The 17,003-nt window shown below is 53.4% G+C and overlaps 1 protein-coding gene across 2 annotated transcripts in view; it reads right to left on the bottom strand.

Annotated features, from left to right (window-relative positions):
- RAB40C (RAB40C, member RAS oncogene family) overlaps nt 1–13,803 on the bottom strand; it is a 36,900-nt gene extending 23,097 nt beyond the window's left edge. The window contains exons 1-2 of one of the 2 annotated variants that reach the window (XM_030958282.1): nt 13,788–13,803; nt 13,304–13,567 (exon numbers count right to left, since the gene is read on the bottom strand). In XM_030958282.1, coding sequence (XP_030814142.1) covers nt 13,304–13,457 — 154 coding nt within the window. In that variant the 5' untranslated portion in view covers nt 13,458–13,567; nt 13,788–13,803. The other variant, XM_030958281.1, reaches the window with a different exon arrangement.
- Between the last annotated feature and the right edge of the window lie 3,200 nt (nt 13,804–17,003).

Below are 17,003 nucleotides of genomic sequence, written 5' to 3'. Positions count from 1 at the left end.
ACATGAATGTTTCTGCTTGTGGGAGCTTGGAATCCACCTCGCTGTTAGTCCACCCACAAAAAAAAAAAAACAGTGCACATTATTTTAACTTCATTAAAACTCAGTTCCCCCAGCTTGCAGACATGTGCTATATGATGCAACCTCAGCTTTTTTCCTCCTTTTAAAAATTAAATTTGGTTTCATTTATTTATAATTCAAAAGAAGATAACCAACCTGCTTGCAAAGAGATACATAAGGTCAACAGGCAAAACTGGAGGTGTGCAATGATGATGAGCCAAGGCCAAACCTTTACTCAATGCATCATATAAATAAGAAATAAGATAAAGTGAGTGGACTTTTGTTACCTGACTAATGCTGCAATTCAGTGGATTGTTCCTTTATCTACAGACATAATTAAGTCAGAGTGGCTGCATTCTGCAACTCTTGATGGCATCTGAGCACTCAGAAGAGGGCTAAAGGTGAGCTGTGCCTGGTCTCTTGCAGCCTTACAGAAATGCTCTGCTCGACTGGGAAATCTTCAGACTGGCCCAGAAGCCACCAGAAAGACTCACTGTGTCACCACAGTGCCTCACCCAGCCAGCCTGGTGATGGACTTTGGTTTGTGATTGTCATTAGTGCAGCTGAAGCCACCACACCACAGATGTCTAACTGAAAAAGCTGCTTTTTCCCCCAAACACCCCTGGGCTCCTCTGTTTGCTCACAGGTCATCAGCTCTGCCGAGTGCACAAGGTCTGGGGCACTTAAAAGGGCCTCGCTAAAGGTTTGTAGGTTTAGTGCCACACTGACCACTGGCTGCTGGGAAGAGGGGAGAGCACAGGGCTGGAATGAAAACATAGAGAATACACATCAAATATTTAACTTGCTGAGATTTCACAGTGAACTCCAGTAACCAGCTGTGAAGGGCTGGTCATGCTGTGTGGCACCAGAGAGGAGCCTCGGGAGAAGGGGATGCAGAGCTCTGGGAGCAAGGAGCTGACAGATTGAAACATGCCATGATTATAAAACAGGCCAACACCAAGAGTATCCAGCCAGGAATTTGTAACCTGTGTCGTGACAATCCTTCCTTACTACACAGGGAAGGATCAAAGCCACAATCACTCAGTGTGCAGCTGGGCTTAAAGGCATGTTCTCACTGCCACAAAGGTAGATAAGGACCTAGGAACACTTTAGAGTGGGTCAATGGACTGCAAATCCTTTATTTTGTGTTTGCAAAAGGAAAATATCAAGGATGAATCTGTGGTGAAGCTTCTCAGCACCAAGGACTCCGGGAGTTGTGACTAAGTAGGGATGGGTAAAATTGGTTTTAAAACTTTATCAACAGTATTGGCAACGCTGTGGATGCCAAGAACACCACAGCAATTGTGAATTTTTGTGAGAACATAAACTATGCATGAGAGCCCTGTCCCTTCCAGCCAGGGGTCCCCATGAGGGGTCTGGTCAGGTTGTCCCCTCCTCTGAGCCCTCTTGCAGGGCTGGCACAGCCTGGCTGGGTGTCACTCAGGCTCCCCCCTCCACAGTCCCCTGGCACACCTTGGGGACATACCAGCACGTTCTCTGTCACATAAACTAGCTGTCATCTTACTGGTGTGTATGCAAGACATGAGCTGCTGAAAGGTCCCTCCCTCTCCCTCCAAAGGGCCTGTGCCAACCTTCCTGCTGGATTAAAAAAGGAAAAAACAATCTGTGCTGCACACAGTGCAGAGGCTGCCCCTTCTCCAGTGCTGGAACTGGAGCCCTCTGCACTCTGCTAAGTCCAGCCTAAGGCCATTAATGCAGAAATTCATTTACCCCAAATGCCAGTGATACCTGAGCAGTGTCCAAAGGCTACTTGTTTATTCTACCAAGTCCCTGTGTGTCACAGATGTTACCAGACCTTTTCAAGATGTTACTAGTCCTTTCCCAAGATGACCCATGCCTTTCCGAGTCATGACTGATGTGCCTGGGGCATAGAAAGCCTTGTCCTTGTGTGTGCAGGCACCACCTGGGGCTGCCCAGACCCTCCTGAAAGCTGGAACCACTGTGGGGGGAGAGCAGCCAGTGCCAGGCACCCCCATCCCTGCTGAATATGAAGAAAAGGCAGAAGCAGCAACATGCAGCTAAGTCCCATCCTCAACAAGTCCAAGAGAATAAAGGGGGGAGGAGAAGTGCTGGGAGGTCACAAACCTGAGGCCAAAAGGTGAGCAGAATAGCTCCAGATCAGCTATGGAGTAAGCACATAACTGCCACTTCCAATCCTCAGCACGCAAAAACCTCACCCAAAACCAAGGCAAAGCCTCCAGACCACCTCCACAAGCAAACCACCCTCTCACATGGGGCTCACAGCAGGAATCTGGACAGCACAGACATTGGCAGAGGAGCTCAGAGCAGCCCTGAACCAACACCCTCCTGGCGAGGTTATTTCAGGGTGGAGCAGCCCCCCAGGCACAGGCTGTTACCCACAGGCAGGGTGTCCAGCCGAGCTCTCCAGTGCCCAGCTCTGGGGGTGTGTGGGAGCATTACACAAGGTGAGGCCTGGAGTGACAGAGCTGCTCCAGAGCAGCCCCACAGCACGTTCCTGCCACACAGCCAGGGCCGTACAACCTCCTCAGCTTCTCCACAGGCTCTCCCTCACACCAAAGTGGGCACTCTGACCTCCTGGGACTCATTTTCTGGCAGAACCATATTCCACAGGACAACAGTGGAACACTCCCCACACCATGTTCAGGTTCACTGCTCCCTCTCACCACACCCCCACATCCTGCACCTTTTTGTTTAGGAACTGCTTATGGTGGGGATGGTCATGAAATGTCACCCACAGCAACCACAATGAGGCCAGTGACCAAGCCTCATATAGCCAACCCAGGACATTGCTCCAAGAGCAGAATACAAAGCCAGGACACATTGCAAATGTGGATTAAAATGTCTGATTTTACGGTTTTGTTGTTTTGGGTTTTTTTTACAAGCCCTCACCAGCCTGTGAGTGAAAAGGCAGAATCCACCTATCAGAATTGGTTGGTTGTGAGCAAAAGCTGATAGAGGAGGACTTGTTGCTTCACTTCTAGTCAAACGAGGCAGACGGGCATGGAAACCACAGGTGGCCAGGAGCTGCTGAAAGCATGTTCAGAGCAAACAGGTTTAACCAAGTGTACTAACCCAACACCAAACCCACTCCCAGGCAGAAGGCAGCTGCTGGGGCCAGCACCCAGGTTATGCATGCACCCACAGATGCAGGTTTAAGATCCTCTAATTTCACAAGCACTTTAAAAACAGGCAGAAACATCTGTAAGAAGATACCACAGGTGCATTATCTTCCACCCCAGCTTAGAGGAGTAGCTACTGCCTCTGTCATCTGTAAGTGATACTAAATGTTCAGAAAAAACGTGGTATGAGGCACAACGTAACAGATGTTGCAAATGTGGCATCAACAAAACAGATGAAAAAAGAGATTTCGAACTATTCCAATAGCAACTGATGAAGTCACCCAACCTTAAAAAGTGTGTACAGCAGCACATTAACAGCAGCAATTTAACCAGTCAGCTCAGTGCTGTGAGCCACGGGAAAAATCCCTTCCAAACAACACATGAGCTCATCTTTTTGAGTCATCCATTCAATTACCTACTCTTTAAAGAGAGAAACAAATTATCATCACCAACAACAGGGGTCAACCAAACATAGGTGGATTCATCCCAGGTCTGTGCCTTTCAGCGTCACAGTTTACTTCACAGTATCACTACCCTGTTTTGAGCAGGATGACAGAAGTTCCCCAACAACATCGCAGCAGAACAGCCCAGTTCTGCCTGCAGAGCTGGGACTGAAGGTCAGCAAGCATGTGATTTACCTCTGTGATCCTGTCCTGCACCCCAGCTGAGCTTTGGGAACAGGATCAAGAGGCCTCAATTGCCACCGGGCATGAAGGAGAGCAGCACTGCGCCCAACCCTCTCCTGCCTCTGTCCCCTCCTGCTCACGGCAGCTCACACACAACCCACCCTCGCTGCACCCCTGCTGGAGGCAACGAGAGCTCCCCGTTATTTCGGTGTGCGCAGATGAGCGGGAGCTGCTGGGGACAGGAGGGGAGCCCCAGCACAGTCCCAGGGAGCTGCTCTGAGAGAAACCCAGCGAGCTGCCAAGCACCTCGTACAGACACCTGCTGAAACTGAGAGAGAACAAACGCCTTTCAATTATCTGTAGTTACCCAGATTTGTAGATTTTCTCCTGAAAAACATACTCCACCGTCCATTCACAGACGCTTCGTTTCAGCTGAGAGGGATTTCCATTTAGCCTGGCAGCCTTTCACAGGAAGTCTGCTCACATCAGTTCCCAGGCATCTTCATCTCCAGCTGAGAGGGCTTGGAGGTGGGGATCTCCGGCAAATAATTGCTTGTTTGGTTTTGTAACCAACCAAAAGGAAAACATTGATTTGGAGATCTCTAAGAAGGCCGGATTTGCAGATTTCACTTGTTCACTGCTTGCTGCAAGCCCAGCACGGTTTCAGCAGCTATATGGTCCTCACACAGAGGAACTTTGTTCTGGGCACACTTAAGGGGGACAATTGCATCAGAAAATGGCATTTGAAGCCAGGAGCAAATCTGTTCCTAAAGCTCCAACAATTTCCCAAGCAGACACCCGGGAAATCCCAGAAACAGTCCAAAGTCAGTCCAGAACCAGGGATGTGAAGTGGATTTGTGCTTTAGAAGAAAATCAAGAATGATTTTATGCACAGAAGCGACAACAAACAAAAGAGTTTCTTCATGCCTTGCAATTCAGATCTCCATAAAAACTACACAGCTGCACACAGAAACAAAGGCAGCCTGTGAGGGAAATCAGAGGGCACCATAACAGTCTGCATTGTTGCTGGATGATCGTACAAACATCAAGATATGCTGGGAGACAAAAAAATCCCCAACACTGAAAAAAATCCAAGCATTTGTCCAAAATACTCTGAATATCCTATCCCTCCATAGTTACACTTCTGTGGACAGTGTGCAGGGAAATGCTGCTCTGCAGCATCAGACCCTCGTGGCAGCCCCACACCGTGCCTGGGCAGCCTGCACGGTGCATGCCTCAGGTGCACACCTGCTCAGGGATCCTGCAGAGGCTCCCTCTGATCCCTGGGATCCCCAGCCACACCCCACTGGCATCTCCGGGTTTTGCCAGCAACAAGACAGCATTTCCAGACCCATGCTCCACACCCAAACACCCAGAGAGAGCTGCAGCCCTTAAGCTGGGTGTAGACAGGTTAAGCAGACACTTGCAGAGCTCCCGGAACAGCTACAGAGATTCCACTCCCCAGGAATTTCTCTGGCTCCCAAGTTTGGTCTTGCTGCACCAACCAAAGCCAGGAAAGGGCTGCTGCATGTTGGAAGCACCAGGATGGCTGCTAACACTGGTTTCACCTTTCCATGTGCTGTTTCCAATGATAACAAATCTCCAGGGACCTGACTTAGAGTGCATGGCAGGTGTGCTCAGTTCTCCCTCCTTGTCCTTGAAGGATGGACTGGCCCTGTTGGCACAGCAAGCACCTCACTACACACCTGTACAAACTCTGCTGCCTCACAGCATTCTCCCCAGCCTGAAACCAGGTTTTCCAAGCCCAAATTGGAGCCTCCCAGGTCCCCATCTGACCTACAGGACAAAGATCTCACTCCCTGGCAGGCACTCTGGAGCACTTTTGCTGCCACCAGGGAAAAGCCAGCATTTGACATTTAGAAAAACAGAACAAAGTATTGAATTTCAGCCTTTTAATACAGACGAGTCCTACAAGAACACAAGTGTGTCTCACCCACAGAGGTGTTCCACAGCAAACACATTTGCTGGCAGGGTGAGCAGCACAGGTAAGAGCTACCCTGCAGAGTTTCATTTCTTTGTGCCACAGCACAGGCCTGCAGTTTCCTGGATGGATTTTACCACTAAGTAACTCAGGCAGTTTGACAATGTAAGAAAAACAACAACTCTTGGAACAAGAGAGGATTTAAGATTAAATAAATGTTGGGCAAAATGGAGTGAGGGATGGGTTGCTGCATTTTCTTTGTTCATTGCTTGGTTGGTTTTTCTTCCATCTAGTTCTGTCTCCAGTTCATTTGGCCTCCACTCCAGAACCATGGGCAAAAGGCCTGTTACAGGTGCTGTTACAGCTGGTACCAAAGGAAACAAGGCAGGGTAATTTCTGTGTCCAGGACTGAGCAGGGAGCAGGGCCAATCACCTGCACAGAGAGGCAAATGATACAGTAAAACCCCCAAATGGTCCCAGGAACCCAGCAGCCTGGCTGGAAACAAGTTAAAATCCCTAAAAAAAGGAATTTTTTTTGAACTCTGCATTTTATTTAAAAGGTTACCCCAAAGATGCTCAGAACCTTCTGTTAAACTGCCATTTAATTACAGCCTTTCAGTGTGCCCTTTCTGCCTGTCTCCTCCTTAACCACTGATGGTTTAAGCAGCAAATGCTATGTTTGAATTGCACAAAGACTTTTGTCCCAATTCAATGCCCAATCCTGCACAGAACATGCAGGACATTAAGAATTTCAGGTGTTATATTTATAGGAGAACAGGTGTCAAAGTTTTAAAATGATCTAACAATATCTAGAACGGGCCAATGGAAATGAAACAAAGATGAAGCAGAAAAGAGGAAGAAAATCTACAAAGCTGTGGCTACGTAAAAATACTTTCAGCAAATAGAAGCTCTATAGGAACAAACAAACTCCAAGCTATGTTGCAACTTTACTATTTACTACAACTTTTGCAGAAGCAAACAGACTCTTTGATGGAGGTTTCTTGCCTTGAGCCACCACCCTCTGTGCCCCAGCGTAATTTTTTTTCAGGTGAGTCTCACCTTACAGCAAAGCTTTTAGCAAAACAAAGCTGAAGGTTTTCACATTGGAGCTTCCTTCCTCCTCCAGTGCTTGCAATCACACAGGAATTGATACGACATAATGCTCCTCTGGAGCTCGAGCTGGAGAGCCAGGGGACAGCGAGGAGCAAAGGGAAAGAAATCCAGATTTTAACCAGCAGGGTTATAAAACCACAGCTCAAAGCCTCAGCTCAGAGCGTAGCTATTCTCAAGTGCAATGGAAAGATGCTCTGCTGTTCTGAGAGATCGAGGCTGCAGAGGAAAACATGCCAGAGAACAGCTGGAAACAAAAGCTGGAGGAGGAGGAGGAGGAGACTAACTTCCACGGTCTTTCCTATGCAGCTTAAATACTGAACCAACCAAAAACCTCCACACCAGGAGAGGTGTGGACGATTTTGGTGTGCAATCTGGAGAGAGCAAACTGGTTTTTACAAACAAAAAACACAGCGAAACTTTTAATCCCCATTATTAGAAGAACATTCCACCCATTTCAGCTTGGTACTGCTCAGCTCACATCACCTTTGTGCACTCAGGGCTCTGGAACACGTTAACAGCCATAAAAGCACAGCTTTTACAGAGGGATTAGAGGTGGTGAGAACTCTGCAGTGCAACCCAGGACTTTGCAGAGTAGGTCCCCAGCTTTACAAAATCTCAACAAAAACACAACCCTCCTCAGAGGTTCTGCACACTTAACAACCAACACTGTTGTGCACATCTAATCCTGACCAGAGAGAGATACCAAACCTGCCAGACGCTCAGTTTGGGGGTTGGGTTTTGGCTTGATGGGGATTTTTTTGTTTGTTGGCTTTGTTTTGGAATTTAAGTTTAAATCACAGCTGGTTAGTCCCACAACAAGAAGAGCTGGAGGTTCAGCACTGTATCTTTGGAACTATTTTTCACACAAGGGTTATGTAGTAAACAATGGAAAAATAAGAGATGCTGGAGCTGTTTCTGAGTTGCCTGCTCTGATGAGATCAGCTCTGCATCTCTGATGACAGGGAAGTGAACATCCCTGAAGGACACTGATGCAAGTGCTGGCGGACAGCAGGAATTGCTGCAACAACCACTCTGCACTCTGCAAGCCATCCAAAGAGGTTTCCAGCAGCACGACCAGCACAGTCCAGCTCAAACACTTCCTGCACATCAGTTGTGCAGCCACTACAGGAACGTGATAGCTGGGCTGCACTTGGAACACTTTGCCTCAATCCTCCTTGCACCAGAGTGCTAAAGCCTCAAACTGAAACATTATTCCAAATATTATTCCAAAGAATACAGTCCTGCCAGAAAACAAAGAGCAGTTTCCATGGGTGTGCAGCAGCTGAAGCAGCAGGGCAGCCTGCCCATGTCTACCATGGCCAGGGACAGTGCTGCTCCATCAGAGCAGCACACGCCAGGTGGGAGCGGGCCAGGTGAGGAGGAGGAGGCAGCAAAGCAGCACCAGAACCAAGGCTTCGCTCCATGCTGATGCCAAAGAGAGCCCTGACAGTGCAGCAGCACCAGGATGAGCACTCAGCTGCCATCAGAAACCTGGGCTCAACACCTGTAGCTCCCATGCCTATGCCCAGAAGGTGCCACTACATCAGCACTGGCCCTGTCTGAGGTTTTACTGCACACGGGGTCACCCAGCAATTCCTGTCTGCTCAGGAGGGTGAGCCAGTATGAAGAGAGGTCCTGTACTTACACAAGTTCAAGTTTAGAGCAGAGCTGCTCAGCTACACACTTTTTAAGGCTGTGAAAAGTAAACCAGTGTAGCAGGACCTGCAGCCAAACACAGCAGCACCACGGAGGCTGCAGATCAGAACTGAGAGACCATCTCCATGGTCAGTCTTGGAACCTCAGCAGGCAAGGAGCAGAAGCACTGGGAAACATCCCTTCACATGCCCTCCACGGCAGCAAGGAGGATGACACAAAGTGTCTTCACCCTCTGCCTGTGCAGGCTGCTGTAGGACAGGTTATCTCCTGCTTGGCATGGAACTACCAGGGGAGTTTCTGGTTGCACACTGGTGCCTGAGGGGTCACAGGAGGAGAGGAACTGCTGTAAAGGAAGACTTGAAAGAAACATCTTAGAGATCTCCGGATTCAGACAGTTGCACAAAAACAACCAGAGGGAAAAGACATCCAAAGCTGTGGATCACTCAAATAAACAACCTGGTAATTAACAGCAGCCCCCAGGCAAACAGTGGCGGCTGGAAGGGACCGACCACCTCCAAGGGCTGGGCAGTGTCTTCAGCTGCCTCTCCTGTTCCTCCTGGCCAGGAAAAGGGCAGGAAGCTGCACTGCCCCAGCCCTTGCTCCTGGCAGGGAACCCCAGCCCTAGTGGGCTTGCTGCTGCTGCCCAGGAGCTGAATTCCTGCACTTCTGCTACTGGGGAAGAGTTCTTGGGAAAGATCCAGTTTTCACCTGAACCATAAAACCTGTCAGCAGCACTTCAGGTGCCTTATCCCTGACATTGCCTTGAGCCTGGATAGCAGTGGGATACAGAGCACCTAAGGATGGTGCCTCAATAAAGGTACTAAAGTCCAGCCAAGGGACAAGGTTGAAAGGAGGTGCTGGGACTCAGTGCCTTAGGGCTGGTGTCAGCACCAACTCTGTGCAGGGCAGGGCTCTCATTTCAGCTTTTGTGTGCTCATTGCAAGATCAGAGTGAGGACACTGGCTGCATCCTCATCACTTTCTTAATACAAGCTGAGGACAGGGAAAATAAAAATAAAAATCCACCCCCTTTCCAGTCAAAGCCATCTGCTCCAAAACACGCTCTACTCTCTCCCTAACACACATTTCTGCTTTCGTGTGGGAGCAGCAGCAGGTGAGGGGGAAGGCAGTGGCAGAAAAAGCCCTCCATCATGTGAGGAGGGAGCACATCACCCTCAGGTCTGTGGTGAGCCCAGCCCTGGCCCTGCTCTGGGGCACCAGCCCTGTCTCCCAGGCCCTCTCGCCTGCCGAGCCCTGAGAGCTGCCCTGACTCAGCCAGGGCTCAGCGCAGGGCTGGCTGCTCCTGCAAGCCAACAAACCTGCTGGGTGAGCTCATTTCAGCACATGAATAACCAGCTATTCGAGAGTGGATGTGTGACACGGTGGTGACAAAGCCACGGGTCCCTCAGGTGAGGAGCACCCTCGTGCCCCTAATGCTCGGCACGCACACAGCCCCTGCTCCACGTGCAGCTCCACCACATCCATGTCCCAAACCAGCCTGGGACCAACACATTTCTGTCCTGCTTCAGTGCTTGGGGATGGATGAGGACAGCTGTTTAAAGACCAAAGTGACCTGTGCAGGGGACTCACCCACAAGTAAAGCACAGTTTCACTCGAGTCTGGTGTAACCCTGTGGCTCACGGCACAGAGCAGCCCCTCCCGGCACCTGGGGAGACGGAGCCAGCGCTGACAGCACAGAGGGCATTCAGGGAAAATGCAGGATTTTAGGTTCCCAGGTGAGATCCTCCAGCTGTCCAGAGCAGCAGAACCTCTCAGAACAGCATCCTGCCTCCACAACTACAGATTTGGGAAAGGGAGGGTGAAAGCTGGGAAGAAGGACAACGTTGGAAGCCCAGAAGAGCATTAATGTTCTCCCTGTCAAAACAATAGCAGGAAGGCTTAATTCAGGGTCTTCTGTGGATGGCCAAGAAAAGGCAAAAGCTAAATCCAAATCAGTTACAATATCCAGCCACAGGACAAAAACAACACTACCTGCTCTTCACAGGGAGCATGCTTGGCTGATGCTCCTGGAGACTGATATACTGAATAGCTCAGCACAAACCTAGTAAGCAACACACAAGTGACACCTGGACGTCAACTTCCTCTTCAAAATGCCACCTTTTTGTCACTAGGAGTTCCATACTCACTGGCCTCGCAGCTTGGTGCAGCAATGGTCAGGGCATTGCTCACATCTCCTGCACCAGGAGTAACAACCACCTCTGCTCCCACAGAGGAGCTTTATTTTGCCAGCAATTTAAAGAAAGGACATTGCTGAGGCCTTGCTATGCACCACAGGAACTGCAGGGGCTAATATAAGATGTGCCTGATTTAGACCAAGGTGCCAAGCTCCAAGGCTGTGCTGAGAAGTGACACTGCTGTTCAGGGATCCTGAAAAAGGATGGACAGAAGCACCTATGGTGTTGTGTGACAGACACAGCTCCCACTGCATCCCAGGCTCTCAGATACTGGGCACAGGCAGGCAAAGGCTGCTTACAGCACCTAAAATCCAACAGAAAAAGGGCGTTTCATCTCTCACCTGTGTGCTGATCCAACACCCAGATGCCCACGGAGCAGAGAGGAATCCCTCGATCTCTTTTCTAATGGGCTGGGTAAGAGCAGCTAAAATACAGAGCTACATTTACAGAGCTTCACTTCCGAGGGTGTGCCTTCCCCGAGCTGGAAGGACAATCCATTCCATGCTGCATCACAAAACCTGGCTGCTCACAACTGTTTCCACAAAACAGAGTAAAAGCAGCAGACCCCAACCAAACAGAGAAGGCAAATGCTCTCTCTCCCCTTCCTGCCAAGGTCAGGGGCCTGAGCTCCACACGAGATGTCCCCACCACAAGAGCAGCTCAAAGCACACACAAGTTGTACTTTCTGCACTGACCAAAATAGTGGGAGATGACACAACACTCATTTTAAAATTGGGATGTGGGATCTGGGAGGGGATGAGGACAAGGACAACGTGCTTACAAGCAGATTTACAAAGAGAGCCTCCACATAACATTCTGGCATTGCTGTTTTGGGATGGCATTAGGTACGTGCCAAAGAGGACGCCAGGCTCGAGCTATTCCCATAATCCAAGAGCTCAGAGGATGGTCTCTGTCAGGGAAGGGGAGCAGCATGCCCTGTCAGCACGTCCCAGCTGTGCCAGAGGCACAGGGAGTTCCACTGCCAAGGCTGTCAGCAGCATCAGCAGGATCAAATTCACTTGGATATCAAAGCCACTCCAGCTGATTATCCTAAAGGTGCGTTGCCTCCCAGAATCAACAGAAGCAGAGACTGTCAGAGCATATATTACTGTGAAACAACAGTATGTGACCTAATTCTCTAATTACGAATGGGCTCAATTGCCCACAGAGGACAAGGGAAGGTTCTGAAATTATTCACTGAGATTTCGTTTTCCAACAGAAAGATGCTGGTATTTAGTTGCTACAAAACAGCGGCTTCTGAGACAAAAGGTCTACAGCCATAGCCAAAATCCCTGTTCTTTGGGTCTCATGTCTATACCAAAGAACCCACTTAACTCACTCCTTATTCCTACCCTGTCTGCTTCAAACCCACTTCAATCAGAAGACAATTCCAGCTGCAACACTTCACTCAAAACAGCCACCCCGTTACACTCTACATAGTAAACACCAACCCCACGGAGCAGTTCCACAGCTCCCAGCTGAGGCAGGTTCTCCAGAAACACAAACTCTCTTCAGGGAAGCTCTGAAGTGCCCAGCACCTCCTCAAAGGCAAACCACACCAGCCCAGCCAGACACCCGAGGAGATGAACGATAGCAAAGCCTTTTCCTTCCTGAAGAGCTGCTCCCATTTCACAGGCAGCTCCACTTCTGAGTCACCACCTCCCCGTAAATCTCCGTGGAGCAGGTGCGCATTTGCATCAGCTCCCGGGGAGCTGGTGGTGGCTCCAAGGATCGAGTGTGGTCGGAGCCACACCACTCTGCACGCTCCAAATTTGGCCCGTGCAGAGCACCAAGGAGCTCCCGATTCCCTCGGGTTCCTGATACAGGCAAAACTCGGCACTACCTGCTCCTGCCCTGGGCTGCAGCGATGATGCAGGCTCCGAGCCCTTGGGGATGTTATTGTGCACGGAGGACGGGGAAGGATGACAGATTGACACCCACAGCAGGACCCGCATCCCGCCAGGCCGCGCTACACCGTAACTGCAGGAAATGCACAGCGCTACTCCTTGGCTCTTAATTACGGTCTTGTGATACCGTAGTTAATGGTCTGTCATGGGCTCCATTAGGAACCTCGACGCTGGCAGGAGGTGGATCAGCCAACCTGGCCGCTCCCGGTACAGCCACCGAGCCAGAGCGGCTCCGGGCTGGGAATCAGGCTCCAGTTCTTTTGTTACAGCCCCTGCTTCCTCTGGGAACGGCTCGGTCCTTGTGGCAGCCGGGGAGAGGGAGGGAGGGCAGCCCTGCCCTGCGAGCGGGACCGCTTGGGAAGGGTCCGGCTGCGCATCCAGAGATTACATCAGACACCAGACCCGCTGCCCACATTCTCCTCCAGATTTGGGGCGTTTCAAGGAGCTGAGGAGGCCTCTGAGCTGCCTGCCACGCGCTGCGCTCCCAGTTAATGAAAAAAAAAACCACAAAAAAACAAAGGAAAAAGCAAAACAACCCCTCCCTGCCCGCCAGCTCGGCGCTGGGGTGACGGCCCTCGGGGGTCCCCGCGGGATGCGGGTGACAGCAATAGCGGGGGGAGGTGACAGCGGCAGGGGTGTGACAGCGATGGGGGTCCCGCGGCCCGGTGCCCCCCAGCCCCCCTTACCGTTGCTATAGGCGTAGGGAGACTCGGAGGCGCCGTCCTGCAGGCTCTCCAGGATCTCCCCCTTCCCCACGTCGCTGTCGCCCACCAGCAGGAACTTGAGCAGGTAATCGTAGCTCTTCACCGGGCTGCCCTGGGTGCCCATCCTGCCTCTCATCGGCGGGGCGGCCCGGCCCGCATCCTCCGCCCGCCAGCCTCGGGCTGCGGCCTCTGCCCCGCCGCCGCTCACCGCCGGCCGCGCATCTTCCGCCGGGGCCGCGCTGGGACCTGCGGCGGAGGAGGAGGAGGAGGAGGAGGAGAAGGCGGAGGAAGGGCCCGGCCCGGCCCGGCTCGGCCCGGTCCCGCAGCGCCCCCGCCGCTGACACGGCTCCGCTCCGCCCTCCCACTCGCACAAAGCGCCGCCGCCCCACCGGGCCTCGAGCCCGCTCCGCCCCGCCGGGCCGCAGCACCGCGCCAGGTCAGCCCCAGCTCCGGTCCCACCACCCACCTCAGCCGGGCAGGGCCGCCCCCGCCTCACAGACCCGCCGTGTCCGCCCGAGCCCAGGCGGCGCCTCGGCCCCGCTCTCGCCGCTCCCATAGGCTAAACCGCACGTCAATCAGAAATGGCCCCGCCTCCTCCACATAGTCACGGCTTCCATAGGCTCAGACACACGTCAATCAGAAGCGCCCCGCCCCGACGCGCCCCTGAGAGCTCAAGGGGCAGGGCCAGCGGACGGCTGGGCGGCTGAGGACTACAGTTCCCGGCATGCCTTGCGGGAAGCGGGGCATGATGGGATAGCGAGTCGGGCGGGGTAGCGCTGGACGCGAGAGGGATTGGGGAGCGGGATTGGGGGAACCGGGATTGGGGGAACCGGGATTGGGGGGGCGGGATTGGGGGAACCGGGATTGGGGGAACCGGGATTGGGGAACGGGACTGGGGGAACGGGATTGGGGAACGGGATTGGGGAGCGGGATTGGGGAACCGGGATTGGGGAACGGGATTGGGGAACGGGATTGGGGGAACCGGGATTGGGGAACGGGACTGGGGAACGGGATTGGGGAACGGGATTGGGGAACGGGACTGGGGGAACCGGGATTGGGGAACGGGATTGGGGGAACCGGGATTGGGGGAACCGGGATTGGGGAGCGGGATTGGGGGAACCGGGATTGGGGGAACGGGATTGGGGGAACCGGGATTGGGGGGAACCGGGATTGGGGAGCGGGGTTTGGGGGAACCGGGATTGGGGAACGGGATTGGGGGAACCGGGATTGGGGAACGGGATTGGGGAACGGGATTGGGGAACGGGATTGGGGGAACCGGGATTGGGGGAACGGGATTGGGGAACCGGGATTGGGGGAACCGGGATTGGGGAGCGGGATTGGGGGAACCGGGACTGGGGGAACGGGATTGGGGGAACCGGGATTGGGGAGCGGGATTGGGGGAACCGGGACTGGGGAATGGGATTGGGGGAACCGGGATTGGGGAACTGGGACAGGGACTGTGGACAGGGACTGGGGAACCGGGACTGGGGAACCGGGATTGGGGAGCAGGACTGGGGGAGCAGGCCTGGGGAACATCCGTGTGTGCGGGGCACCCAGGTGTCATCCAGGTTGGGGGGCCATCCACACGTGAGCTGAGCATCCAGATGGGAGGGCCTCGGAGATGGGGGCACATCCAGATGTGTGGGGCATCCAAGAGGAGGCGGCACCCAGGATTTGGGGACATCCAGGTGTGGGAGACGTCCAGGTGGGTGGGTATGTGAGAGGGAGGGCATACAAGTGTCCTCCTCCAGATATGGGGTGGGCACCCACAATTTGGGGGATCCAGGTGGACGATCATCCATGTTATGGCAGGCAGCGGGTTTTGGGGTGGGAGGTGTGTGCACCCCATTGTCGGTGGGGCAGGGGGCAGCCGTGGTGACATGCAGCATGTCCCCAGGGAATGGGGCTGTGGGTGCCAGCTGAGCCTGTAGCAGGCTGTACCTGGATGTTCTCCACTGGAATCCCTTGGCATTGGCCGGCCATCCCTGAGGAACTGCTCCCAACCCAATCCCAGGGGATTCCCAAAGGGAAGGTGTGGAGGATCCTCTCCCTGCCATCACTGCTGACCCTGTGCTGAACAAAGCATCCAGAGCTGGCATTTCACCATCCATGTTCCCAGCCTGCTGCTCCCAGGGAATGCCATGGCCATGCCCACGTGCCCCAGCCCTGCCAGCACCACCGGTGCCCTCAGCCTGCAAGGGCAGGGCAGGGTCACTCATGGATGGAGAGGGAGAGGGGATGGATTGAAGTGGGATGTTTTCATAGAACCACAGAATGGTTTGTGTTGGAGGGGACCTCAGAGACCACCCCATCCCACCCCTGCCATGGCAGGGACACCTCCCACTGTCCCAGGTGCTCCAAGCCCTGCCCAGCCTGGCCTTGGGCACTGCCAGGGATCCAGGGGCAGCCCCAGCTGCTCTGGGCACCCTGTGCCAGGGCCTGCCCACCCTCACAGGGAACAATTCCTAATTCCCAATATCCCATCCATCCCTGCCCTCTGGCAGTGGGAGCCATTCCCTGTGTCCTGTCCCTCCATCCCTTGTCCCCAGTCCCTCTCCAGCTCTCCTGGAGCCCCTTCAGGCCCTGCAAGGGGCTCTGAGGTGTCCCTGGAGCCTTCTCCTCTACAGGTGAGCACCCCCAGCTCTCTCAGCCTGGCTCCAGAGCAGAGGGGCTCCATCCTTGGGGCATCTCTGTGGCCTCCCTGGGCTCTCTCCAGAGTTGTTCCCTCTCACGGGGAAGGGGGGGCTGCCCCCTCTTTGGAGGTCTCTGTGTGGCTCCCTCTCCTCTCCCACAGCCTGAGGGCTCAAGCTCCTGTGCTGCCCTTTGGGGGCCTGTTCTGGTGAGGGGTTTGTGTCCTGTGGGCCAAGGGGATCCTCACCCTCAGCTGCTCAGTTTGGCTTCTCCACTGGCGGGGGCCAAACCCAGCCCCCCCTCTGTGCCCTCTGCCAGCTCCCACGGCTGCTGCCAAGCACAGTGAGAGCAGTGACAGAGGAAAACAAAAGAGCAGCTAAAGCCAACCCAAAGGGAGCTAAAGCCAACCCAAAGGGAGCTAAAGCAAACCCAAAGAGCAGCTAAAGCAAACCCAAAGAGCAGCTGTCCTCCTGCAGCCACTGCCATCCCTGGCCACTGCATGGCCAGGGTAAAGGGGCTTGGAAGGTAAAGCCTGTGCAGAAACATCCACCCAGGGCACAGCCTGGGGAGCAGGGCAGGGGAAGGGGGGACATGGGGATGTTTCTTTTCTCCAGGAGGAGAGAAAAGCCTCATTTCTGTCCAACAGTCCAATGGATCCAAAGCAGTGCAGGTGGACAGGACAGGATGAGCAGGAATCTCCTCTATTTTCTCTCTCTTTTCTCACCCTCTGGGTCTCAGTCCTGCCGCTCCACAGGGCCAGCCAAACCCTCACTCATTCCAGGGATTTCTCCTGTCTTTGGTGGGATGGTGGAAACCAAACAGAGCCCAGAGAGGTGGGAATTGTGGCAAGAGGTGGGAGGCAGAGGGAGAAGGGCAATCCTGGCAGAGGCTCCTGGCAGAGGGGTGAGCTTGGCAGGGCCTTGCTGCAATGTGGGGTGTTTGTCACAGCCCTGCATTCAGCCTGGAGAGGGAAAAGGAGAAAGGGATGGAATTCAAGGGAGTGAGTGCTCTGGTGTGAGGAGGGAAGGAGTGGCCAGAAGGATCCATCACT

This window comes from Camarhynchus parvulus, chromosome 14 (assembly GCF_901933205.1).
Source record: "Camarhynchus parvulus chromosome 14, STF_HiC, whole genome shotgun sequence".
Taxonomy (NCBI): Eukaryota; Metazoa; Chordata; class Aves; order Passeriformes; family Thraupidae; genus Camarhynchus; species Camarhynchus parvulus.
Note: the sequence above shows the minus strand (reverse complement) of the source record. Positions and strands in the feature narration are given on the sequence as shown.